This window comes from Oryctolagus cuniculus, chromosome 3 (assembly GCF_964237555.1).
Source record: "Oryctolagus cuniculus chromosome 3, mOryCun1.1, whole genome shotgun sequence".
Classification (NCBI taxonomy): domain Eukaryota; kingdom Metazoa; phylum Chordata; class Mammalia; order Lagomorpha; family Leporidae; genus Oryctolagus; species Oryctolagus cuniculus.
Window position 1 is genome coordinate 43,415,301 of NC_091434.1, and position 27,391 is coordinate 43,442,691.

Sequence of the window (27,391 nt, forward strand, 5' to 3'; positions counted from 1 at the left end):
ATTCATCTGTCTCAAGCAGTAGTTTAACCCATTGTGCCACAAAACCTACTCCAGTCTATTACATTTCTTTTTGAAAGATTTATATATTTATTTGTTTGTTTGGAAGGCAGAGTTGTAGAGAGAGAAAGAGGAGAGAGACAGAATATCTTCCATCAGTTGGTTCAGTCCCCAAATATCCAGAACAGCCAGGGCTGGGCCAGGCCCAGAATTCCATCTGGGTTTTCCACGTGGGTGACAGAGTCCAAGCACTTGGACCATCTTCCAATGTTTTCCCAGGAGTATTAGCAGGGTGCTGAATTGGAAGTGGAGCAGCCAGGAATTGAACTGACACTCAGATGGCATGCTGGTGTTGCAGACAGTGGCTTACCCTGCTGTACCACAATGCTGGCCCCTCAGTCTGCTGCATTTTTAATTGTGCAACTTACTAGCACTTCCCATGCCTGAATTTCCGTGGTGGTAAAGCAGGGATAAAAACTACCTTAAAGGATTATGGGAAGAGAGCATGAGATAATGCATATGCAGTGTTTCGTATTGTACCTGGAACATAACGTGCTCAGGAAATATGCCTTGGAAAGCAAATTTGTAGCATATGTTTCACAGTTATGCTTTTGATGAAAAATGGAGATATGTTTCTAATATGGTATATATGAATATTTTCAATAATTATTTTATATAGAATTTTTTACACAATTGGAAATATCTTTGTGACTGTGTCAAGAAAGTCATAAAATAAACTATTTCATAGGAAAGTACGTTTACTTCATCAATATGAATATTCAGAAGTTTCCCATTGATTTGCCTCTTTTCTAGGTAGTTAGATTTCATGGTGGAGCTCTGCCTGCTTATGTCATCTCTAGTATCCTTCTTGCATATGGAGGGCAGTTATATTCTCTATTCTCAACAGGTAAGAATGTTTATAATTTCATGTTTTTTTATGAATATTAAAAGTAGAAAACTATTAGTTTTGTATGTATATTTAATTGTATTTAATTAGAAGTTATAATAAGGGAATTCTTGGCTATAACTACTACTGTGATTTTGTGCATGTGATTTTATAACCAGTCTTCTCTGCATCTTACTTACTTTCCAAAACCCTATCGACCATCAATCTTAAACTAGTTAAAAGCAAAAAAAAAGTACTGAGATTTCTTTTTTCTCTGAAAGTCCAGAGACTTTGAGTTTGTGGTGGTAAGATGTAAGAATTATTAATATTTGCTTAACTTCTCACTTTCCTGTCAGTGTCTTTTTTAATGCAAAAAGTAGTTATTTTAAATCTAAACAAATTAACTTTTTAAAAAGTACATAGGGATTGAACAATGAATTTTTCATATTACAATTTTTCCAGTATTTATGTCTTAAAAGAGAACAAATATTAACCAGAAAACATACCAAAAAATATAACAGTAATTCCCTAATAGTATCAAATGATTTAAATAATTTAAGCAGTTTCCAAATAAGATCCATACATTGTAGTTGATCATTAAGTTTAAACATTAAGCGCCTTAAACTGTAGGCTCCAACCTCCATCTTTCCTTACCTATAATTTATTAAACAAATTGGGCTTTTTGTACTTTTGAGTTTCCTTGAGTTTTTTTCTAAGTGTTCTTTTTGTTTTTGTTTTTAATTTTTTAAAAGATTTGTTTATTTATTTTAAAGTCAGGGTTACACAGAGAGACAAGGAGAGGCAGAGAGAGAGAGAGAGAGAGAGAGAGGTCTTCCATTCGCTGGTTCACTCCCCAGGTGGCCACAACAGCTGGAGCTGCACCAATCCAAAGCCAGGAGCCTGGAGCTTCTTCTGGGTCTCTCACGTGGGCACAGGGGCCCAAGGACTTGGGCCATCTGCTGCTGCTTTCCCAGGCCATAGCCGAGAGCTGGATGGGAAGTAGAGCAGCCAAGACCTGAACCAGTGCCCATATGGGATGCTGGCGCTGCAGGTGGTGGCTTTAACTGCTACGCCACAGCGCCAGTCCCCAGTTTACTAGAGTGTAGATTTTGCTACCCATAATGGAGTTAATATGTTCTTCTGTCTTTTGTATGTTGCATATATTGGTAATTAGAGCTTTGTACGTGATGGTATTCAGGTTCTTTCCCACCCACTCTAACCCATCTTTTGCTCCTGCAGGAATATTTCATACTGTGTATATTTGTCCTAGGAAGCTGCCACTCCCTCATTTCCTTCATATCATCCTGGTGTGTGTCTTCTACCTGCCTCCAAGCTCTTTTCTTCCCTGCACTCCCCTATTCTGACCCTCTGTTCCTTTTGTTCCTTCTTCCTTTGCCTTCTCCCTTCCTACCTCCCTACTTCCTTCCTAACCCCCTTCTCTCTCCTGCTTTCGGTGGACCAATGCTTCATTCCTGTTTTTTCATTCTACATGTTGCTTATGACAGATAATTTCTTGAAAATTCGTGGCCCATGTCTTCCTAAGTTTGCTAGGCTCTGGAATCCTGTGTTTTAAGACATACTTAAGAAAATGCCATACTTGTTTTCTGTATTTTTTACCATGGCATTTGAAGTTGTGTATTCTGAGGACTTCTTAAAATGTAGTGCCGCATCAAAGGCACATTGCTCTTCATTCTATTCCTGCTGCGTGACGTGGTGTCAAGCACACAGTAGGTACTCAATACAATATTTGGGTTGTATCAACTGTGTCAGTTAGGTCCTGGCATGCTGAATGGAATAATTGAGATTTTTTTGATGAAGGGACTATTTCAAAGGTATGTGTAGGGTTAAGGGAAACCAACAAGAGATGATAAAGTATTGGACTGGCGACAGAACCATACTTCCAGGTACCAGGGCAAGATAGAGATAAAACCTAGATAGCTGTAGGAATGGGGAACATTACTGAGCCGCAGACTTGGATACGGGAACATTGCATCCACTGCCAGCCTGAGACTCAGCTGGGGAAAAATGGAGAAATATATACACTGACCTTATTTCTTCCTGCCTTCCTTTCTTCCAGTGCCTCCCTGTACTTAACCTTACTAGAAGCTAGTTCCAAGAACTCAGCCCTCCAGAGCCAGAGGAAGGTGAAGGTAGATGCAGGATGTGTGGTACAATGGACAAGGTCCTCCCTAGCGCATAGCAAATAGGACAATTTGCCTGTACCCAAAACTTTTTTTGTTATATTTGGACAGTAATCAGGGGAGGCTGGAGATAGGAAAAAAGAGTGTATCCAGAATAAGTATATATGCAGTCCATAAGAGTGGGCATTTGCTACAGTGGTTAAGATACAGATTGGTATGTTTGCATCCTGTGTCAGAGTACCTGAGTTTGAGTCTTGGGTCTGGCTCCCTATTGCAGCTTCCTGATAATGCACACCACTGGCAGTAGTCGGTAAAAGCTCAGGTGGTTGGTTCCTGCCACCCATGTGGGAGACCCAAATTGAGTTCATGGGCCTTGCCTAACACCTGTTGTTGTGGGCATTTGGAGAGTAAACCTGTAAGTGAGAGATCTCTGTCTACTTTTCCAAAAAAGAAGAAGAAGAAGAAGAAGTAGAAAAAGAAAGATAAACAGTCCATAAACATCCACCATTTCCATCTGGCTGAGTACTTCAGCTACCTGGTACCTTTCAATGACTTACACAACTTGAAGTCTGTCTTCAGTGTTTGTTCATTTTAACCCGAGTTAACCTATATTCCAGGAAGAGGGATTCAATATGTAGTGTAATTTCTCCCAGACTCAACTTTTTTAATTAAAAAATTATTCTGGCAATATAAATGTCCGTCATGTTTTGAAAGTCTTAAAGAGACACATCATTCGCAGTTTAAACTGGCTTGATAACTGATTTTTAAATACATGGAAGTTATATCTAGATAGTCCACTGAGACTCCAGGAATAATTGATGTTATTCTAGAAGATATAAGTATAGGATTATATCTCAAAAGTTAAAGTGGTAGTTGTATACCAAGGGTGCATATCAAAAATTACTATTAAACATACCCCATAGAAATATTATAATAAAAATGATAGTAACAAGTGTTAACAAGGTTATGAGAGAATTGGAACCCTTATCCATTGCTAGGAGGAATGTAAATGGTAAAGCTGCTTTGGAAAACTGATGATTCTTCAGATGAGTTGCCTCATAATTCAGCATCTCCCTTCCTAGGAATATACCTAGGAGAAATGAAAGGATACATACATGTTCACAGGAGTATTTTTTATAATAGTTAAAAAGTGGATGCTACTCAAATGTCCACTAGTTAATGAATGGAGAAGTTACTTGGCAATGAAAATGGATGAAGTGCTGTTATATGTTACAATTTGGATGAACCATGAAAGATCCCAGGTGAAAGGTACCAGTCACAAAGGGCCACACATGATATGATTCCATCTAGATGAAGTGCTCAGAATAGGCATATCTATGGAGACAGAGAGTAGATTAGTGGTTGCCTCCAGACAGGTGATGAAAATGGGTTAACACCCAGGAAAGTGGGTTAATGTCCTGGCCTGAAGCGCCGGCATCCCATATAGGCCCCAGTTTGCTCCACTTCCCATCCAGCTCTCTGCTGTGGCCTGGGAAAGCAGTAGAAGATGGTTCAAGTCCTTGGGCCCCTGCACCTGCATGGGAAACCCGGAGGAAGCTCCTGGCTCCTGGCTTTGGATCGGCACAGTTCCAACCCTTGCAGCCAGTTGGGCAGTGAACCTCGGATGGAAGGCCTCTCTCTCTCTCTCTCTCTCCCCCTCCCCCTCTCTCCCCCTCCCCCTCTCTCCCTCTCCCTCTCCCTGCCTCTCCTCTGTGTAACTCTGACCTTCAAATAAATAAATAAATATAAAAAAATAAAATAAAATGTGATATGACTGATTGTGTTGATGAATGTACAGTTCTGTGAATATACTACAAACCATTGGCTCATATATACTTTAAACGGATGAATTGTATGGTATGAGAATTATATCTCAGTAAAGCCATTTTTAAAAAATCACACAAGGGGCTTTGTGATACCCCAGATTTGCTTCACAAATGATTGAATGTGTTTACCCTTATAAAAGAACAACTGAATTGCACTAATTTTTAATCTTTCAAGAAGATTAGTAATGATAGTAATGAAGACCCTTACTTTCTCTGTCATAAAATATGTTGCTCTTATAGATGATATAGGACATAATATATCTCATACTTCATTATTGTGAGTTCTCTATTGTATGTAATTTTTTAAATCACCAGGTTCTTGCTTGGAGTATGCTGTTATGTTGGATAAAGAAGCCAAACCTTACAAAGTTGATCCTTTTGTAATTATGGTTAAGTTTCTTTTGGGGTAAGTTTTACTATTTATGATAATGATTTTAATTTTGGTTAATATAGAAAACATACTTGATTGTGTAATGCAGTATAAATTGTCATATAGATTTGGCAATTGGCTTGTTTCTTTAAATGGGAATTTTTCTTAGGAAAATGCTTAAGTATATCAAGATTTATTTCCATAGTATAATCATTTCAGAAATAATTTACATATATGTATATATATATATCAAGCTAAATGAGGATTTTAAATTTTATGCTAAACATTTAACATTTGCAAATGGCTATATATGGTCCATGATCCTTAAATATTATTCCAAATTCACAAACACAAACAATTATGAGGTATTGATGAAATAATTCCTCTGATCTCTTTCTCTTACTTAGCATACAAAGTATATTTTAGAGCGTTCTACCCAGCTTAACATTTCATTGTTAATTTATTCACATTTTGTGTTTTTTTTTTAAATTTAAATTTTTTTTTTTAATTTTTGACAGGCAGAGTGGACAGTGAGAGAGAGAGACAGAGAGAAAGGTCTTCCTTTGCCGTTGGTTCACCCTCCAATGGCCGCCGCGGCTGGCGCGCTGCGGCCGGCGCACCACGCTGATCCGATGGCAGGAGCCAGGTTCTTCTCCTGGTTTCCCATGCGGGTGCAGGGCCCAAGCACTTGGGCCATCCTCCACTGCACTCCCTGGCCATAGCAGAGAGCTGGCCTGGAAGAGGGGCAACCAGGACAGAATCTGGCGCCCCGACCAGGACTAGAACCCGGTGTGCTGGCACCGAAAGGCAGAGGATTAGCCTAGTGAGCCATGGCGCCGGCCAACACATTTTGTGTTTTTTGGCTAAGAACAATTACTTAAGGAGCTGTTTGGAGTCCTTGCTCTGGCTCCTAACTCCAACTTCCTGGTAATGCAGACCCTGGGAGGCTGCAGGGATAGCTCAAGTAATTGGGTTCCTGCAATGCTTTTGGGATACATGGATTGAACTCCCAACTCCTGGCTCCCACCTTTAGCCTGGCCCAGCCTTGGCCATTATGGATTTTTGTGAAGTAATCATAGATAAGAGCTCTCTCTCTCACTGTCTCTGCCTCTCAAATAAATAAATTTTAAAAACTCAAAAAATTACTTAGATATCTTTTCTTTTATCATTACAACTAACTATTGGCTTTCTAGCTGAAGAAAAAAACAATTTATTTAAGGGTAAGTGGAGGTCAGAAATGCAATATTGAGACTCAGGCCTCAGATCCTTGAAGACTAGGAGGCTCACTTGGAAATTAAAGGACATATTATTTACAGAGAATTGAAACATGTTTCAGTATAATTATACATTAAGTATTGCTCTAGTAAATGGTCAAACATTAATTCTTAACTGTCTATTGTTGGATTTGTGTTTTATCTATTTATTTATACAATTTTTCTTCTATGTTTTCTTTTATCCACAGGTATAAATGGTTTAAAGAACTATGGGATGCACTAATGTTGCCAGAATTAGATGCCATTGTCTTAACTAGTCAGAGCATGTGTTTCCCCCTTGTCTCCTTGATTCTCTTTTTATTTGGAACATGTACTGCCTATTGGAGTGGCCTGGTCTCTTCTACATCTGTGAAACTCCTTTCATCATTGTGGCTAGCTATGAAAAGGTAAAAAATGAATGACTCAAAGCTTTGTTACTGCTCCTAATTAAAAACATTATGTTCCAGTGTGAAACCTTAAAATTATTTTCAATAAAGGAGAGATGTATAACTAGCAAAAGTATGGGTTAGTGTTCAAAGTTATGTCTTTGGTAAAACTAATCATTTATTGCAAATTAAATGCTACATTTAATTTTTACTTTAGCGGTAAAGAATTAATCGAAAAGTTTGACCAAAGGTACTTTTAAATTTCACTATTGTAAATTTTTCCCAGGAGGAATTGTTTCTCTGACAGTGCTTTTATATGCTGACTTCTGTAATCAAACCTGAGGGAAAAGACTTCAGTCAAGATACTTAGCATCAGATTAGATGAGATGTATAAAAGTTCCAGAAATATTGTCTGGAATTTTCTTAGAGTCCAGAGACTCTGTCTTCCTGGTAAAGCACCAGTCTAGCTTCCATAGCCACTCCTTCATACCAGACATGTGTTTTACTGTCCCTGTTTGAATTGTGGTGTGATACCCCACCCACCACCTCTCTGCAGTGCCTCTGGTGGAGGTTTCTGATGGTAATGCCATCAAGCATCTGTGTGATGTTGAGTGTTTAAGAAATCGAAAATTGCTCCTTATGCTGTTAAGATTGAAGATGTATTGCACAATATTTTTGTCTGTAATTAGTGGTTATCTTTGGTAGCATTTTTTGTTCCTTAGTACAAGTTCTGCTTTAGTGTTTCTAATTGGAAGAGGAACTATTACAGGTAGAAGAGAACTTACAATCAAAGATATGTGATGACTGCCTTTAATTAAAAATACCTTACAGTTTACCTCATAGTACTTGTTTACTAATAAACAAGAAAGAAGGGCAGAGTAGTATAGATTGAATACTTCTTATCCAAAATGCTTGAGACTAGAGTGTTTTGGATTTTTTAAAATATTTGCATGTATATAATGAGTTATCTTGGGAATGAGACCCAAGTCTAAGCAAAAATGCATTTGTGTTTTATAGGCACTTTATGCACATACCTTCAAAGGTAATTTTATAAAATATTTTTAGTGTACCTGTGTTTTGGCTGCAACCTGTTACTTTGAGCTCAAATGTGGAATATTCTTTTCTATTTGTGATAACATATTGCTCAAAAAGTTGGATTTGGAGGCAGTTCAGATTTTGTATATAATTTATATGTAATTTTATTTTTATATGTGATTGTATTAATATCTATTCATATGTTTCTAACTGTATTGTTATTCCAGACCCTCTGAACTTCCCAAAGATATCAAGATGTTATCTCCAGACTTGCCCTTTTTGACAATTGTTTTGATCATAGTTAGTTGGACAACTTGTGGAGCACTTGCCATACTTCTTTCTTATTTTTACTATGTGTTTAAGGTATGTCTAATCAGTAAAGCCAGAATATGACTGGGCTTTGTATTAGGCAGACCTAGATTGTCATGAAGGTGTTGTTAACAAAATTTTTAATTGCTGCTGTGGTAGCCTTCTGTTATATAACAATTTTAAATTTAAAGGTTTTTTTAAAAACATTTTAGTTAGTTAAATTATATAAATTAACTATAGAACAGAAGTTACTATTCTGAGTTGGGGTTTCTTATTTAAAAAAAAAAAAAACAAAGGAAAGGGAGAGAATACTATTTGTTTAAAGTTGTTCTTTCCTCTTTAAAAACATTTTGCTAGAGCAGTTTTTATTCATACCTCTCTTTACATGGGTGAGTTAATAAATTAATAAGATCAATCCATCATGCTGAGATAATGTAAAATATTAGAAAACTTGCCAAAGAGAACACAATGATCAAAATAATTGAGCTAGTAATGTTGCTGAAAAAGTGAAAAACACTTCCAAGAAGACTGACAGCTTACAGGAAAATCCAGGAAGTTATCCAGCTCTGTACTCCCCATATTATTCTTAAGGACAGATTGCTGACATTAGATTAGATAATAATTTTTTCTGGGGCCAGCATTGTGGCACAGCAGGTTAAGCCTCCGCCTGCAGTGCTGGCATCTCATTTTGGCTTGAGTCCCAGCTGCTTCACTTCCAGTCCAGCTCCCTGCCTAATGTGCCTGTGAAAGCGGCAAAGATGGCCCGAGCCATTGAGTGTCTGCCACCTACTTGAGAGGCCTGGGAAGAACTCCTGGTTCTGGCTTCAACCTGGCCCAACCCTGGCCATTGTGGCCATTTGAGGAGTGAACCAGTAGATAGACTATCTCTCTCTGTCTCTTCTCTCTCTCTTTCAAATAAATAAATTTTTAAAGTAGTAATTTTTTTTCATTTTTCATGTTCATTTTAATTAATTTTTAACAGATTCAATATGATTTATAGATACAAGTCCAAAAACTGTAATGATGTTCCTTTCCTCCCTCCCACTCTTCTTCTTTCTACTTTTCTATTTTAGTTTTTGAGATAACATTTTAAATTTATATTACAGTAAAAAGGCTTCATACTTCACCCAAATAGAAGTTTAACAGGTGAAAAGCAAAAGACCCTAGTTTAGTGGGAATATACACAATGGGTATAAACAATAATTGAATGGAAAAAATGACTGTTTGACTCATATACATATTTTTTGTCAATTAATCATTCATAATTTCTTTCAATGAAATAGAACCAATGGCAATGTAGCATCTAAATATTTCCTGTGTGGATACAGGATAATAATTAAGTTCATTTAGATATTAAGCCATCTGCATAAAATTATTCCTGTGCATAAATTTTTCATTTTTAAACAAAGATTTATTTGTCTCTGTTTTTAACACCAATACATGCATGGAAATTGTAAATTATTTCCAGTTTTCCAAAGGAAATTTATATGCATCTGAAAAAAACTATTTGTAGGTACTTTGATTTTTCTTATGTATTTCAAACAACTGACCCAATAAGCAAAACTTTCTCACTTAAAGAAACCTAATGAATTAAATATACAGATTTTTTTCAGTTTCTTAGAAATATTTCAATACTATATATGATCAGATTTTCAAATTAGATTTTCAAAGATTTAGAATATGTGAACCATGTTAAGTTTGTTTACCCTACTGAATATAATCAAGTATTTGTCTGATAAGATCCATTAAGATGCTGTACCGAGGCATCATTCAGACGTATGTTCACAGAATATAAAAGGTATTGCAGTATACCTTAGGCACAACATAACTGGGAAATTTGTATTATTTTGTTTTCTACTTTTTTTTAAATCCATGATAGCAAGTGTATGTAGTTATCATCTTTTCTAAAATAATGTTTAAGTGAATTTTCATTTGTTTAGGTTTTGTAAATTCCAGATTAAACTGCTTCTCAGTTTTTAGTAGAAAGGCTCATACTCATTGTTTCAAACTAAAGTACAAGTCATTCCTTTTTCCTAGATCGTTCATTTGCAAGCCTGCCTAACAACTTTTAAAAATAACCAGCCTGTGGTGAGTTTTATCTTCAAAACTGTATGTAACTTCAATGTGAAATAACATGTGGAATAGTAAGATTCTGTTTTTAAAAGATGTTATGATCTCAGGGCCAGCATTGTGATGTAGTGAGTTAAGCCACCACCTGCAGTCTGCCATTCCATTTGGGTACTGGTTTGACTCCTGGCTTTTCCAATTCAGATCCAGCTCCCTGTTAATGCACTTGGGAAAGCAGCAGAAGATGGCCCAAGTATTTGGGGCCCTGCACTCATGTGGAAGACCTGTATATAAAGCCCCTGGCTTGCTCCTGGCCCAGTCCCAGCCCCTGTGGCCATTTGGGGAGTGAACCAGTTGGAAGATTTCTCTCTCTCTGTCTTTTCCCACTCTGTCCCTCTGCCTTTCAGATAAATAATGTTTTAAAGATTATGATCTTAGCCGGCGCCATGACTCAATAGGCTAATCCTCCACTTTGCGGTGCCGGCACACCGGGTTCTGTCCTGGTTGCCCCCCTTCCAGGCCAGCTCTCTGCTCTGGCCCGGGAGTGCAGTGGAGGATGGCCCAAGTGCTTGGGCCCTGCACCCCATGGGAGACCAGGATAAGTACCTGGCTCCTGGCTTCGGATCAGCGTGGTGCGCCGGCCGCAGCGCGCCGGCCGCGGCGGCCATTGGAGGGTGAACCAACGGCAAAGGAAGACCTTTCTCTCTGTCTTTCTCTCACTGTCCACTCTGCCTGTCAAAAAAAAAAAAAAAAATTATGATCTTACAGTGTTTAAAAGGTATTATGAATTTAAGTAACTTTAAGGAAAGTAAACACTACTAAAATAAATTTAAGTCATTCTAAATTGATCTTTATCAGTTACTGTGTCATTTTGGTATTGTTACAAATTATCTTTTGAATTTTTTTTGGTTAAAAAGAAATCTTTACAAAATTAAAAACATAAATAGTATTTACAAGCATCTTTTTTTTTTTTTTTTTTTTTTTGACAGGCAGAGTGGATAGTGAGAGAGAGAGACAGAGAGAAAGGTCTTCCTTTTGCCGTTGGTTCACCCTCCAATGGCTGCCACGGCTGGCGCGCTGCGGCCTGCGCACCATGCTGATCCGAAGCCAGGAGCCGGGTTCTTCTCCTGGTCTCCCATGTGGGTGTAGGGCCCAAGCACTTGGGCTATCCTCCACTGCCTTCCCTGGCCATAGCAGAGAGCTGGCCTGGAAGAGGGGCAACCGGGAAAGAATCCGGCGCCCCGACCGGGACTAGAACCTGGTGTGCCGGGCGCCGCAAGGTGGAGGATTAGCCTATTGAGCCACGGCGCCGGCCACAAGCATCTTAAATACCAGCTTATGATACTTGACAGTTTGGAATAATTTCTAATTGAATTTTCGCTAAGCTTTTAAAATGCAAAATTATTCATCTGCTTCAATGAGTTACACAGTTTTTGTTGCTACCATTCCAACAGGATTTTTGTTTTTTCAGAATTGTTCAGACTCCAGTCATTCAAAAAAATACACTGTACTTTTTAAATGACTAGCTTAAAAAAAAAGTCCTGAGCTTCCTACCCCAAGTTGTGGGATATTACCCCAGGGTAACTATAAACCAGACTTTTTACTGTCCTGTTTATAAATCACCACTATAACTATTTAAAGACTCACATTCCTGGTACTCACATTAATCCATCTGCCCTAACTTCTCAGGAGGAGCAGAAAAGATGGAGACGATAGGTGGAGGGGTGCATATGAGCATCTGAAATCACACTGCTGAAAATATAACACAATTATGAGATCTTTTGAATTTTATTTTGATAATTACCTGGAAGATAGGGATATACAGGATACTTTGAATAGCTCATGAAAAAGACTCTGTGTTTACCCAGCAGTTAAGAGGTCCACATCTACATCAAAGAACCTGAGTTTGATTCCTGACTGCAGTTTCCTGCTAACACAGACCATAGGAGGCAGCCTTATTGGCTTAAGTAATTGGGACCCTGGATTGCATTCTTTGCTCCCAGATTTAACTCTGCCCACACCTACCTCCAGCAGTTGTGAACATTTGAAGAGTGAATCAGCAGATGGGAACACATTCTGTCTATCTGTGTCTTTGTCTCTTTCTGCCTCTCAAATATCAAATAAATTGTTTTTAAACTCATGGAAAATGGCATTAAGAATGTTTATTTCAGAACAAAAAAAATTCTGAAATCCATGCAGTTTTTTCATAATACACGTTTTCATGAACTTCTTAAAGTCCCCTTGTATGCATGGATTTCAAAGTGTTTTACACTAAAATAAACTTACCTTTTAATAACATTTTTCTACAGACTTTTTGAAGCACACTCATATTCTCAGCTGTGAGAATAGAAAGTCAAAGGAATGAAAAAGTATTGTAACTATAACCATTTTAAAGTGTCTTTAAATAATTGTAATGATTTATGTCACTTTGGTAATGGAAAGATATACTTGTTTATCTTTTAAGTAATTGAGCTTGATTTTGAATAAATAATATCTTAAAATTATTTTTGTTTACTTAGCATCTTGATATTTTTACTTTGTGCTTTTATAGAATCCCAAGCATTCTAGAAGAAGTGAAAAAAAATCTAATCACCATAAAGACTCTGCAGTACACCATCTTCGTTTATCTGCTAATGATGCTGAAGACAGCCTTCGTATGCACAGTACTGTGATTAACTTACTAACATGGATAGTGTTACTCAGCATGCCGTCTTTAATTTATTGGCTAAAGAATCTTAAGTGAGTTTTATGTATATAATTATTATTTATGTAGTTCAAACAATAAACATCTTTAAATAGAGACTTCTTCCTGATACTCCACGAAAATTCCTCAGGAACACAAGTTTGGGGCCTATGTCACAGCAGGTTAAGCTGCGGCCTGCAGCGTCACCATCCCATATGGGCGCTTGTTTGAGTCCCAGCTGCTCTGCTTCCCATCCAACTCTGCCAGTGTGCCTGGGAAAACAACATAAGATGGCTCCTAGCTCGTGGCTTTGGCCTGGCACAGCCTTAGCCATTGTGACCATTGGGGGAAGTGAGCCAGCAGGTGGAAGATTTCTCTCTGTCTCTTCTTCTCTCTCTCTATAACTCTGTCTTTCATGTAGGTGAAAAAATCTTACACACACACACACACACAATTATATATTACCTGAAATTTGTATTTAGTACATTAACATTCTCTTCTTTACCATGAGAATAAACTTCCCCAAAAATCAGCCAAAAAAGAATAAATTGTATTTTTGTCTACTGAAAAATTACTAAGTAAAAGATGACCTCATCCCAGTAGGATTTGAACCCTTCACTACTAAATATAGTTATCAAAAATAAAATTTTCAGTTTATCTAAATATGGAAAGTATTTCTTTAAGTTGGTAAACCAAAAATAAATTCAGTAAGTTAAGTCAAAGGTTACCAGATGTTAATATCCTTCTATTGTCCCTCTTTTTAGTCAGTGCCCACTGTTTTCTTAACACATTTGCAGTCAGAATTATTTGAGAAACACAAATTTGTGATTCTGAAGGCTGTAGAAACTTACTGTCAATAAATGCATGAGACAGTCCTGGATGTTAAGCATTTGGAAAGTGAACCAGCAGATCAGAGATCACTCTCACCCAATCAATCAGTATCTCTTCCCCTCTGCCCTCTTTTTGGGCATAAACCTATTGTAAAAAGGAAGTGCTTTCATACTGTATATTATCATTTCCTTTAGTAATTTGTAAACATAATTTTACATATAAAGTATTGGGTATAAAAATAATCTAGAATAAAAAATTACTTACTAGACTCTTCATGAGCTGTTTAGAACTCTCATATATATTGCTACTGTAATACTCTAAACATTATATAATTTTATTCTAACAATTTAAAATGACCTGGTCTGTTTTGTTGACTTATGTTTCATATTTTTATTGTTACAGGTATTATTTTAAACTTAATCCTGATCCATGTAAGCCTTTGGCATTTATCCTTATTCCGACTATGGCAATTCTTGGAAATACTTACACTGTTTCAGTAAAATCAAGGTACAGTAGTTTAATCTTTCTTTCCTCATATTTCTTCTGGCCTTTATCACCTTTATTTTATTTCTGAAACATACTCTTTAATTTAATGAATTAGACTATTCCTAAAAGTAAAGCCACAACAATATTATGATTTATAAGCAGATATAGTTTATATGCAAGTGTGTTATCCTTGTTTTCTTAATTTTAGGTCTTAGTTGTTAGGCTGTAATTATACAGGTTTTTTTCCTTAAAAGTTAACCCTTGAAAGATACGAATGATTTGCTTCCAAAAAGTACAGGAGTGGAAGCAGATAGACGAAGTAAGATTGGCTCTGATTTGATAATTTTTCAAACAGGGTCATGGGTGCGTGAGGGCTCATTATGCAGCTTACTTTTGTATATGTTTGGAATTTTCTGAAGTAATACTTGGCTTTTTATTTACCGGTTGTTGCTCTGGAGGCCTTTTCTGTTGATTCTGGCAGATATTCTAGAATTAAGTAGACCTGGGATTAAAGCTTGACTCACCATTTTCTAGCTCTGTATCCTTCAGCAAGTTTCTTAATCCATATTATCCTTAGTTTCTCTGTTTTCAGAGCAAAACGTGATAGTCTTTTCTGAGAGTAGTATTCTGTTAAAAATTTTAGTGTTTTGTCTTATGTGCGCCTTTTGTTACAAATTAAATATGACTGCTTTTTGTTTGGCTAGGTTTTTGCTTTTTAAGTAGGAGTAAGATAAACATTCCTGCAGCTGTGTCTTACTGAAAATTATTGATTGTTTTTGTTAGAACACATTCCTAAAGATAGAATTGCTGAATAAAAGCCCTGCTAATATTTTTATGTTGTTAAAATGTGAAAGATTAAACAAAGCTGGCTATTTTCTGGATAGAAACAGACATTTTATTTTAGCTCACAATGTAGTTTGCATAACATTTATTTTCCTCTCTTTGCAGTAAGTTATTGAAGACTGCCTCACAGTTTCCACTTCCTCTGGCTGTTGGTGTAATTGCTTTTGGGTCAGCACACTTATACAGGGTTCCATGCTTTGTCTTCATTCCTCTTTTACTCCATGCATTGTGCAACTTTATGTAAGGGTGGACATAAGGAATGATGAAGATGATTTATGCCTTTAGGGTCCGTAAGAAGAATGAACATACAGATCCATCAACATGGACAGCGAGGTCCTTTGGAGAAGACAAGTCTATTTTTACAGTATTGAAAAATAGGAAATTAGTTTTGTACTGCTTGAGAAAAGTAGTTGAAGCATGGTTTTGTTTTGTGGTATAATATCTGGTAATAGTCATGTTTGAAAAATTACTGAAAGGATGTGCTGGCCACTATCTTTGAGGACTGCAGTGCATTATCTACTACTCTGCTTCATCATCGTGCCAGAGATTTTCACATAGAGACTCAGTAGCTACAGCATTATAATCTCATGTCAGACACTCTGCTCGTTTCACCATGCTCTCTTCTGAGAACTGGGTTATTTTATATTTGTTGTGGTTTACATTTGGAAAATAAGTCTTAAAAGATTGATGAAATTTACAGCTGTTGGGTTTCTCAAAAGTGAAATAGCCACGAAGAGTCTTCGGTCAGTTTTTGACAGCTATAGGGAATCTAGTAGATTTTTTGTCTTCTTAGCATCCATGAAAATCACTGCTTTGAATTGTAAGGAGACAGGATTTCCTGGTAACCAGTGCAAGATTGATGGATGGAAACATGATTCAAATTTGAAACAGTGAAATATTCTTATTATTTTCAAAAATGAATCTTAGGTATTCTTGGTGAATACTAGGAGACCATTAAAGAGATCTATTGTTAAATATAAAGAAAATTCTCATAGATATTTACTTACTGGCATTGAAGGAGTTCAGTTGTTCGGTCTATGCCATTTGATATAATTCATTTTCCCCATGGTTTCTAAAAGTGCCTCCAGTCATGATAAATTGGTAACTAAATTCCATTGGTTGGAAAACTCTAGGTTTGTGCCATTTTTAATCTGTGGGAAAATATCAACATGATCAAGTGTGGCTTTATATTTGATGTATAAAATGAAGCTATGAATATTTAGTAGTATAAATGTCAACAGTACACCTGAATAAATTGAGACTTTAGCCAGTAACAGAGGAATCTTGATTTTCCCAGATGACTTATAGGGTAACTGACAAATAAGAGAGTAACATTTCTATTTCATTTCGAATTTCAGTTCATTCTTAGCTGCAAAGGAGTGGGAAGAAGGTAATGGAACAAGATGAAAGAATATAGTAGTCTTAGCTTTTGGATGGCATAAACTCAAGCTGAGCTAGCACCTGGCTCGTGTAGCCCTTCTTGTAGATGTGTATACTGTAAATATCTAAAATCTCTCAAGTAAAGTGAGCCCACACTTGTGAACTTGTGTCCTTGTTAGTACCCAGGGGTGTCCTAGAGAACCAGTTTCATTTTTTCTGCCGTTGCTTCTGGATTCCATTGCAGGCTCTCAGATGTTACTGCCTGTAGAGGTTTACCTCATTTCTCAGTTCTTCTCAGGTTCTTGCTTTTCAAGCATCAGTTTAAAGAAAGTCTTGCTGTTTTATTTGAGGATTACAAGTTTGATTCCATTGTTGTCTTTTTCCAGCTTCATGCCTGTTGTTCAGTATGTATATTTTCACTTACTGAGCCTATTAAAGGAAAGTGATAACTTCATAATAGATGTGGCAGCCACATCAGGCTTTTGGTTGTTTGAAAGAATTAGCAAAAGGGATAAAATATTAGTGTTTGTGTGTTCAGTCCCTGAGGGAAAGCAGAATTTATTATATACTTATCTCATGACATACCACATGCATATTTAAGTTAAGGACACTTCTGCCTATGGCTTTACATGTCCTTATAAACAACTTTTTACATGTGGTATCTTTTAGTTTGCCACTGTATCTCTAGTTACAAGTTAAATATGTCATTTAACTGTTTCTGAATTTGCACTTATATCTACATATAGAAAGAACTTCATTAATTTTTATCTTCTGTTGACAGGCATAATCATTATTTATATGATCTAAAGTTTCACCCAGTCACTACTGCTCATGAATAAAGTGAGACTCAAACTTTTTCTCATTTGTGAGGAGTGCACTTGCTTTTTAAAGTACTAGACTAGGCAAACTAATTCTCACTAAAATGTCTTCACGTGAGTGTGGTTTTTCCAATCCGTTAAGTACTATATGTGCCAACAAAATATTTCATTTTAAAGATGACAGAATTCCGATTAAACTCTTTATAAATAGGTAGGGGCTTTATCCATTATATATATTTATATACTAACACACACATATATATATAATGGTATTGAAAAATGAAGAAATAGAAGGTAAAAGAAGATAGTATGTTTTGTAGATTTCATTTGTGTTTCTAGATTTTTTTCAGTCCTCTATGATAAAAATACCCCATTTGTGAATTTAGGACAAATGAAACTCAGTATAAATGCACATTCACTCTTTCACAATCATTCCCTTATTCTGCTGGAACAGTGCCCCCAACTATATTGGCCTGTCTCAGGTCCTCGTTTCTTGAATTCAGTTTGAATTCTATATGTACACTTTCATATACTTTGTATACACTTTCATTTTGACAGGGTCTTCATCAAGCACTTTAAATTCAAATTGCTACCAGAGTTGAGAAGGTAGACTGTGTCCTAAGATTAGCAAAATCGTAGGACATGCACACTTGGGAAAAAAAATCCTTTGCCTTTAGATTACATACTGTTTTTCTCATGCTTACAACCTATAGTATTAGTTGGCAAAACAGTACAGCCCTCTTAGCAGCATCTGACTGCTCAGTGGCAGTAAGAGATTATCTAATTCAGCAAATTTCTGAACTCTACTCTTAGGGCATTTTTATTTAGAAATTGTTGTGTTTTGAGTATTGAGCTTATAAAATAATTCCTGGACTCTATTGTTGATGAATAGACCAAACACTAACTGGAAAGGAAAACACTGGGTACTTAGAATGTTTCTAAGGCCTCCTCTGGGGTTATTATTGTAATTTAAAACTGACAGTATGATGGAGATTATTGACACTTTTTTCTGGACCTTTTTTATGCCAGAAATTAAACAGGTTTTCATAACTCTTTCCTTGTTTATCATTAGAATGAAAATACTTAAGGCAGTGTTTCTAAGAAAAAGCCATTTGTGCCTGGTTAACAGTGATTTTGAGTTTCTTTAATACATACAGATAATAACAATCAATCTTTCGTTTTCATATTTTGGTTAGTTAAATTCAGATTGTATAACAGGATACCTTTTATTGAGTGAACTATACTAATATCTACATGATTATTCAATGAGGAAATGGACATAAAGAACTATACTGGGTTTAATAGATCTTTGTTGTTAGTTATCACTTTTGTAGACACTACACATTTCCATAACACTCAAATTTATGTGGGATGATTTATTCATTTTTATTTTTATTTTTTTATTTTTTATTTTTGACAGGCAGAGTGGACAGTGAGAGAGAGAGACAGAGAGAAAGGTCTTCCTTTTGCCATTGGTTCACCCTCCAATGGCTGCCGCGGCCGGCACGCTGCGGCCGGCGCACCGTGCTGATCCGATGGTAGGAGCCAGGTGCTTCTCCTGGTCTCCCATTGGGTGCAGGGCCTAAACACTTGGGCCATCCTCCACTGCACTCCCTGGCCACAGCAGAGAGCTGGCCTGGAAGAGGGGCAACCGGGAAAGAATCCGGCGCCCTGACCGGGACTAGAACCCGGGGTGCCAGTGCCACAAGGCGGAGGATTAGCCTAGTGAGCCGCGGCGCCGGCCGGGATGATTTATTCATTAAACAGTTCTTACATTTTCTTAATTCTTTGGACTTCTCAGAACATGATGTATTCATTCCTCTTTGCTACTTGTTAGCACCTTTTGTAGAAAGTGGCCAAGGGGAATACAGGGAAGTAAAACTCAGTTTTCAGTTCTTTTGAGGTAAACTAGGGCTGTTGTCTCCTGAGTGCCCACGTAAACCAGTTGGCCTGTGCTTTCATCTTAGACATTAGGTCTCAGTCAGTGTAATGTTTCCCATTAATAAGGTTTTAGTGTAACACTTCTCAATGCTGCATTTGAAATTTTAGGAAAAGGTTTTAAAATCATCTGGGAAAAAATTTTTAGTATGTTGGGACCTTCTGTGACTAGGTATTTTTGATTGTTTTTCCTTGTCACTTTTTGTTCTCTCAAATGTGTAGTACTTACAAACTTTATATCATAGGAAACAAGATACCTTGTGAAGTTTACTGAGGAAAATCAGCTTGGAGACTGTGACACTCAATAGATGAGAGGACGCAGTAAAAGTATTTGTAATAGAAAATTAGACTCTGCCAGGAAACTTCTTGCCAAATAAGGTAAACATAGAAGATATTTTTTACAATATTGTAAGGTGATTGAGAGCTAAAATTTTAGGCCAGTCTTTCTGAACAAAGAACATTTCAAATTCTATAATGAACTTTTATTTATACATACTTCTCATACATTGTTTCTCAGTAAATTTTAGTAGATCGAGGAAATAAGGCTGTGAAGTTACTTATGCTCTTTGGTTTTTATAAGGAAACGTCAGATCAGTAATCCAAATTCAGATGTATGTACTGTAAATTCTCAAAAGCTCATACTTTTTTTAAAAAAAATGACTGTCCTGATTTTATATGCTTAATAATTCTGTTTTGAGAACAACATAAAATTTGGCAGTAGTGAGAATAGACAAGCTATTGTTCCATTTATAGTATAAATTTGACAGAATACCTAAATTGATAACATGTCTTTCAAAAGCTTGGTGATATTTTAAGCTACTTCTTGATTAAATTGTATATGGTTGATAATTTTTAAATCTAGTAAATACTTTGTGAAAACATTTGGCATATTATCCTGCCAAAAATTTTGAAATATCAAGTGATCAGTTAGTTTCTGATGACTTTCTATATGACTTGGTAAATACGAGTCAGAATCGATCTGTAATCACTGTACATTAAGACTTTGAACACTTAAAAGAAACTGTATCTGTTGGTGTATTTTAACTAGTTTGTTTATTTACATATTTCAATTCAATCTTAGTTTAGAAAGTCTAAAAGTAACCATTTTGGTAAAGTTCATATGCTATTTTTTTAATGTTTTGGTTTTTAGTATTTATATAGTAGTAATGTTTTTCGAAAGTTTATAGACAAAGCCTAGAGATATTAACTGTTCAAAAGCCTAGGTGATAGGCATATTTTGTATTTCATGTTGCACTTGTTCTGTTTCATATTGGACTTTTTACATCCCTTTTATAGGAAAAAAATTCTTAGCATAAAGCTCTGCATTGGAAATTATATAACTGTATTCGTATGGTTAGCAAAACACACTTTGCCACCAAAGCTAAATGAAACTGTAAAATACCTCTGGATATTTGTGCCAATGAACTTTTCTTAGCATATTGGAATTAAAACAAAAATAATCTTCTCAGTATTTATTATTTAGGACTTAATAAATATGTAAAGCATAAAAGCTTCTATTCCATATTCCAATTTTTCTTTTGAAAATATTTAAGATTATTGCAGAGTATGTCCTATTTTGCCTGATTTCTTTTCTTTTCAGATTTTATTAAGTATAAGAATTCATACAATAATGATCTTTCAGCATTTAGTTGAAGTGATCATTTGAAGTAATTATGCTTCAAATTCATTTGTGATATGAAACATTAATTTTTATTGTATAAACTGTTTTGGTATAGGTATCTCATTTATATAATTGAAAGTTTATTATGGAATTTCTTTTGTTTTCTTTGTGTTTCCATTTAATCCCTTTATACAGTCACATGTTTCACCAGGGGAAATTATCCCTAACTAGGACCTAACATAATTCAGTGAAGTAAAACTTTTTTAAAGTGTTTTTCTTAAAGGAAAATATTCTAGAAAATCAAGATGTTAATGCTAAAGTGTTAACATTAATACAGTGGTGTACTTGAGAGACAAGTAGAAATAGTGTAGTCTCAGAAACTGCTGTTTATTTGCTTAAATGCTGTAATTTTTCCCCATTGAAATTCTAAGGAAATTTCAGCCCCTCGTAGTTTGCCCCATCATTTATTACACTTACTGTTTCTCTGCTCAGTAGTGTTCGTACAGTTTGCATTAAGTAGCCCTGAGGTGAAGAGGCAGCACATAAAGCCAAATATTAAAATATTTGGCCTTGATATAGTGATAGTTGACCCAATTATATAATGGGAGCTATGGGTGATATTAGTAAAGAGATGATGTACAAGACGTAAATTCAGTGTACACTTTTTTTGGAATGAGTTTGTCCTCTGTGTTGAGTAATGTTAGCCTTAGTAGGAGATGGCTGTGTTTAATGTAATGCGTTCTATAGTCAAGTATCTATTTGTTGGAATATTGGTTATATAACCTTTCCCTCCTCTGTGGTGGGAGGGAGAAAAGGCTCCAATTTGTAGTGTATCTAAGTTAGGAAACTGTATCATGTATTTACATTTTTAAAATACAGAGCAATGATGTAAACATTGTTTTGAAGTGATTGTATTGCAGTTTTTGAAAATCATGACTAAATATAAATGTAGCAATGTACCCATGAGAAACCAGACCAAAATCGAATATATAATCATCACTGTGACCTTGAACTTGTAGTAATTTGGGATAAAACAGATTGTGCCTTAAAATGATAAAGGAATGCCCTGCAGGTTTATAACTATATTTTATTATGGGTGGTCTTTGCAAATTGGTCTTAAATCTTTTTATTTGAGGTTGGTGAAATAAAAATACTGGTACTTCCCCCTTATATTTACAGAACTATTGCTCTAGAATTCTCCCTTAATTTCTGTAGTTTTTCTTTTTAATTGACTTAAGTAAGCTACATAGATGTAGAAAATAAAGTTTGGCTAATGTGTCTGAAAAAATTATTTTAGAAGATGGTGGCTCTTCTATTGTGAACTTATTTCACATGGAGAAACTTTCATTTGTAATTTTTGTCTTATTAATGAATATCAGAGACATGAATTCTTTGCTAAGACATGTTCTCGTTTTTCCTCAGATTATTGAGGTTTGTGTATGTATACATCAAATAAAGTTAATTTACCCAATTGTAGTTTTTCAGTAATTACTGAGATTCATTTAATATATTTTTAATATTATTTTACACCATTTATCTTTCTTTTTCCTTCCTAATTATTTTTAAAGTATCAGATCAAGGTTCTTTTTTTTTTTTTTTTTTTTTTTTTTTAAGATTTAAGGCTATAGTTCTTTTAAAAAAATACACAAAGTCTTACATTTTTGCTGTGCTTATTTAAAATCCAAATTATTCCTTTTATAGGATAATCATGGTCTTTGTTAAAAGATGCCTACATGTCTGTGTACTTGAAGAATATATTTTTCAATTTCAAATTTGGACATAATAACACTTGTTTTCTTCCTATTTCCTCTTTAGTATCTCCCCCAAAGGACCCCCAAAAAAGGTTTCTCTCAAAATATCTAAAAAGAAATTATATCTTTCCTTAAAGCATGGACAAATTGATAAAAAAGTAGTTTCATCAAGAATATGTAATAAAATAAATGGCTCTCAACTTACATTAATTTTTATACTATAGTTAAAATTTTAGAGGACAAACTGTTACGCTGAGATAGACTCAGTAAAGTAATCATTTATTTGCAAATTAATTTTGGTTTCATACAGCAAATACATTGCTTAGTACCAATACTTAGCAGTGCAGAGGAACTTGTCCTGTTGCGTATACGGAAACATGATTGTCACCTTGCAGATCTTTCCATTTAAACACGCATGATTTTCTCTAGTACTTTGTACAATGTATGGTGTACTAAATACCCTTATGTGTAATTTTGTGTGTATTTTTCTTATGGTATAATTGACATAATTACATTTAACTGGTTGTAATTCACAAAAAGTGCTACTTATTGTACTCTGTAGAGTGTTGTGAATGTTTTTACTTGAGTTTCAACATTATGGTGTAGGTTTAATAGATGAATATTTGCCTTCAGTCTCCGCTCAGGTATTAATGTGTAGCCATTCTTGGTGCTTTCTTTTTAATCTGTTACCATCTGGTGTTCTGGGCGTTCAAAAATAAATTTGGTGAATAAGCACATGTGGTGCAAAGATTGCTTCCCAGTTCACATACTCTCCACAGTACTCTCATAGAAGAAAACCTTTAAAATGTGGTTTCTTTATAATGTCCTCTAGCGTTTCAGAAATTAGAATGCCTAATCAGGATGGGCTATGACATATCACAAGTAAACATTAGAAGCAAGATAAGTTATGGGATTTTTCCAACATTGTATTTTGTAGTTCCCCACATGCATCTGCAAGAACATTTCATGGTTCATATTCTATGTTAAGGATTACACAGTTAAAATTCTTCCAGAAACCTTGCTTTCCACTTTGCTTATGCTATTTGATATACTCTTGGGTGACTGTGTTCCCAATTTAGTCAGAATGAGAATCATTTATGCATAGTTTGTAGACAGGTTTCAAGTTTATTCCAGATTTACTGAATTTGATCTTTAGGTAACAAGCCTGAGGTTCTGTTTTGCCAGTGCCCCAAAAATAATTTTCAAACAAGGTTAGTGGATAATATGTTAGTCAGTAGAATTCACTTGTTAGGGATCCTAGTAGCAACTAAAAAGACTGTCTTTAGGACTATAATGTGCCAAAAGAAGCATTAAAGAATTTGAGATTAGGCATAGATTCAGCCTTTACTATGGAATGAGAGTGAGGAGTAAAATGGGATAGGATGTATTTTAAGGATGATTTTCTTCTAAATTATTTCAATGAGCATCCATAAATTTATGAACATTATGAATTATATACCCATAATAGCATTAGATGTTATTAAATGTGCTCCAAAAATATATTTTAAAGGAAGGAAAGTATTTAAGTAGAAGATTTATTTGCTTTGGATACCTAAAGGACTATTTTGAAACCAACCCCATTTAGAAACCACCAACTTCACAACATGAAAACCTGATGTGTCTTTACCACTAGCTTTGTCCCCCTTTTTTCAACTTCTTCATTTTCACCCCCTTTCTCATATATATAGGTAGACACACACACATTGTGTATATTATATACATATATATATGACTGCATAGCAAATCATTACACGTTTACCAGCTTAAAACGTTACCTATAACTGCTATAATCCAAAAGTTGGACTTTTGAAATTTATATTAAATAAGAGTTTTCTATATAAAAAAATTATCCATTTGCTTGCCCACAATTCTGAAGTCTGAATATAGCCCAACTGGATTCTCTACCCAGAGCCTTACTTCTGAAATCAGTGATTTGGGTGGGACTGCTGTCTTATTTGAGGCTCATTTAAGTTGTTTGTAGGACTCACTTCCTTGTGGTTACAGGGCTGAAGTCCCTGTTTTCTTGCTGGCTGAGCTCTGGTGTTTGCTCTGCTACACATCCCTTCATAGCGTGGCATTTTGCTCTTTTAAGACCAACAGAAAAATTCCACTTGGTCAGGTTTTTTTTTTTTTTTTTTAAGATTTATTTATTTATTTGAAAGAGTTACACAGAGAACAAGAGGAAGAGAGAGAGAGAGAGAGAGAGAGAGCTAGCTTCCATCCACTGGTTCACTCCCCAATTGCTGCAATGGCCGGAGCTGTGCCAATCCAAAGCCAGGAGCCAACAGCTTCTTTTGGGTCTCCCACATGGGTACAGGGCCCCAAAGACTTGGGCCATCTTCCACTGCTTTCCCAGGCCACACCAGAGAGCTGGATTGGAAGTGGAGCAGCAGGGACTAGAACCCGTGCCCATATGGGATGCCAGCACTGCCGGTGGCAGCTTTACCCACTACGCCACAGCACCAGCCCCCACTTTGTCACTCTAACTTCCTCTGCTTCTGACCCTTAGATCCAGATTTTAAATTCACTGAGATAATTTCTCTTTTGATTAACTCAAAGTAAATCTTAATTACATCGTCAAAATCCTTTTTGGGAGGCCAGTGCTGTGGCGTAGTGGGTAAAGCTGCTGCCTGCAGTGCATCCCATACGGGTGCCGGTTCAAATCCCAGCTGCTCATCTTCCAATCCAGCTCTCTGCTATGGCCTTGGAAAGCAGTAGATGGCCCAAGTGCTTGCGCCCCTGCATCCACGTGGGAGACCTGGGAGAAGCCTCTGGCTTCTGGCTTTAGATAGGCACAGCTCCAGCTATTGCAGCCAACTGGGGGGTGAACCATCGCATGCAAGACGTCTCTCTCTCTCTCTGCCTCTCCTCTCTCTGTAACTCTTTTAAGTAAATAAATCTTTAAAAAAAAATCCTTTCGCCACATAAGGTAATGTAATCATTTTCCATCCTATTTGCTGATGCCACCCACAGTCAAGGAGTGGGGTTTATTACGAAGCGTGCAGTGCAGGTGCGAATCTTGAGGACAGTTTAAAAATCTGCATATCATGCATAACATGAAGCTAACATCTTTTACAAAATTGTTATGCTTAATATTTTCTGTAGTTTTAATTCAGAGAACCGATTAGTTAAATGTAAGATGTTAAAGCCTCTCTATTCACTGAATGAATTTATATAGCTCTAAAAGAGAAGGAAAAGCCCCTACCCCTGGGCTGTTGGGCATGTTATGTGAGAGAGGGAGAATATTTTTATTAATGGATTTGTTCTGTTTTGTTGATTTTGAGCAGTCAGAATTTGGATGTCGCCTGTGAGCTGAAGCATTTTTTCTAATAGGCCACTTTAGAAATGGACAGATCGTCCAGACAGAAAGCTGAAGGAACAGCAAAGTTAAATTGCACCCAAGATCCGTTAGATACGACAGGCAGTTACAGAACATGCCATCCAGCAGCTGCAGAACACAGGTTTTCAGAACAGCACCTGAACCATTTTCTAGGATACATCATAGGGCAGATCACAGAACTAGTCAGAATCATGTTCCATGTATTTTCTGATCACAATGCAATAAAACTAGAAATTACAAGAATACAAAATATGTGAAAACAACTTGTTTTGGGCAGCCAATGGGGAAGAAATTAAGTTAGAAATTTAAAAACTTGTTGAAGTGAATGAAAATGGAAAAAGCATGCCAAAACTAATGGGATGCAGCAAAATCTGTACTGAGAGGGAGGTTCCTTGCAATCAACACTTGCATCAAAAAAATCAGGAACATTTCAGGTAACTCATTGAGTCTCAAGGAAGTAGGAAACAACAAATCAAGCCCCAAATTAGTGAAGGAAATTTTAAAAACCTCAGCAGAAATGAATAGAGACTGGAAACAGTACAGTGATGAATGAAACAGCTGATTTTTTGGAAAGAAATAATACTGACAAACATTTAGCTAGACTAAGAAAAAAGCAAAATGAAAATTGGAAGTCAGAATTGGAAAGGGAGACACTACAACTGACACCACAGAAATGCAAAGGGTTGTTAGGGATTATGAGTAGTATGGTGACAAATATAACCTAGGAGAAATGGACAAATTTCTGGATGTATCTACCTTATAAAGATTAAATCATTAAGAAATATAGTACTGGGGCCAGTGGTGTGGTGCAGCGGGTTAAAGCCCTTGCCTGAAGCGCTGGCATCCCATATGGGTGCTAGTTCTAGTCCCGGCTGCTCCTCTTCCAATCCAGCTCTCTGCCATGGCCTGGGATAGTAGTAAAAGATGGCCCAAGTCTTTGGGCCCCTGCACCCATGTGGGAAACCCAGAAGAAGTTCCTGGCTCCTGGCTTCTGATCGGCGCTGCTCCGGCCGTTGAGGCCATCTGGGGAGTGAACCAGCGAATGGAAGACCTCTCTCTCTCTCTCTCTCTCTATCTCTCTCTGTAACTCTTTCAAATAAAAAAAAAATCTTTTAAAAAATAAATATAGTAAGTAAACAGTCTAATCATGAATAGTGAGATTGAACAATAATAAAAAATTTTCCATCAAAGAAAAACCCCAGACCGGATAATTACAGCTGAATTCAACCACATATTTAAAGGAGAGTTAAAACCAGTTCTTTCAAATCATAGAAAAAGAGGGAATTCTTGTAAATCATTTCATGAGACTAACATTACATTGATAACAAAGCTAAACAAGTAAGTAACAATGAAAGTTACAGGCCAATGTCCTTGACTAACATGGATGCAAAGTCCTCAACAAAATACTAGCAAAGTCAATCCAGTAGCAC

At 36.2% G+C, this 27,391-nt stretch overlaps 1 protein-coding gene across 1 annotated transcript in view; it reads left to right on the forward strand.

The window, feature by feature from the left end:
• Positions 1–23,356, forward strand: part of PGAP1 (post-GPI attachment to proteins inositol deacylase 1) — a 77,482-nt gene extending 54,126 nt beyond the window's left edge. Inside the window, exons 20-27 of the mRNA XM_002712363.5 lie at positions 811–904; positions 5,166–5,256; positions 6,683–6,880; positions 8,122–8,257; positions 10,241–10,291; positions 12,822–13,009; positions 14,187–14,291; positions 15,219–23,356. Coding sequence (XP_002712409.2) covers positions 811–904; positions 5,166–5,256; positions 6,683–6,880; positions 8,122–8,257; positions 10,241–10,291; positions 12,822–13,009; positions 14,187–14,291; positions 15,219–15,357 — 1,002 coding nt within the window. The 3' untranslated portion in view covers positions 15,358–23,356. The remainder of the gene's footprint in view (positions 1–810; positions 905–5,165; positions 5,257–6,682; positions 6,881–8,121; positions 8,258–10,240; positions 10,292–12,821; positions 13,010–14,186; positions 14,292–15,218) is intronic.
• Positions 23,357–27,391: the final 4,035 nt, after the last annotated feature.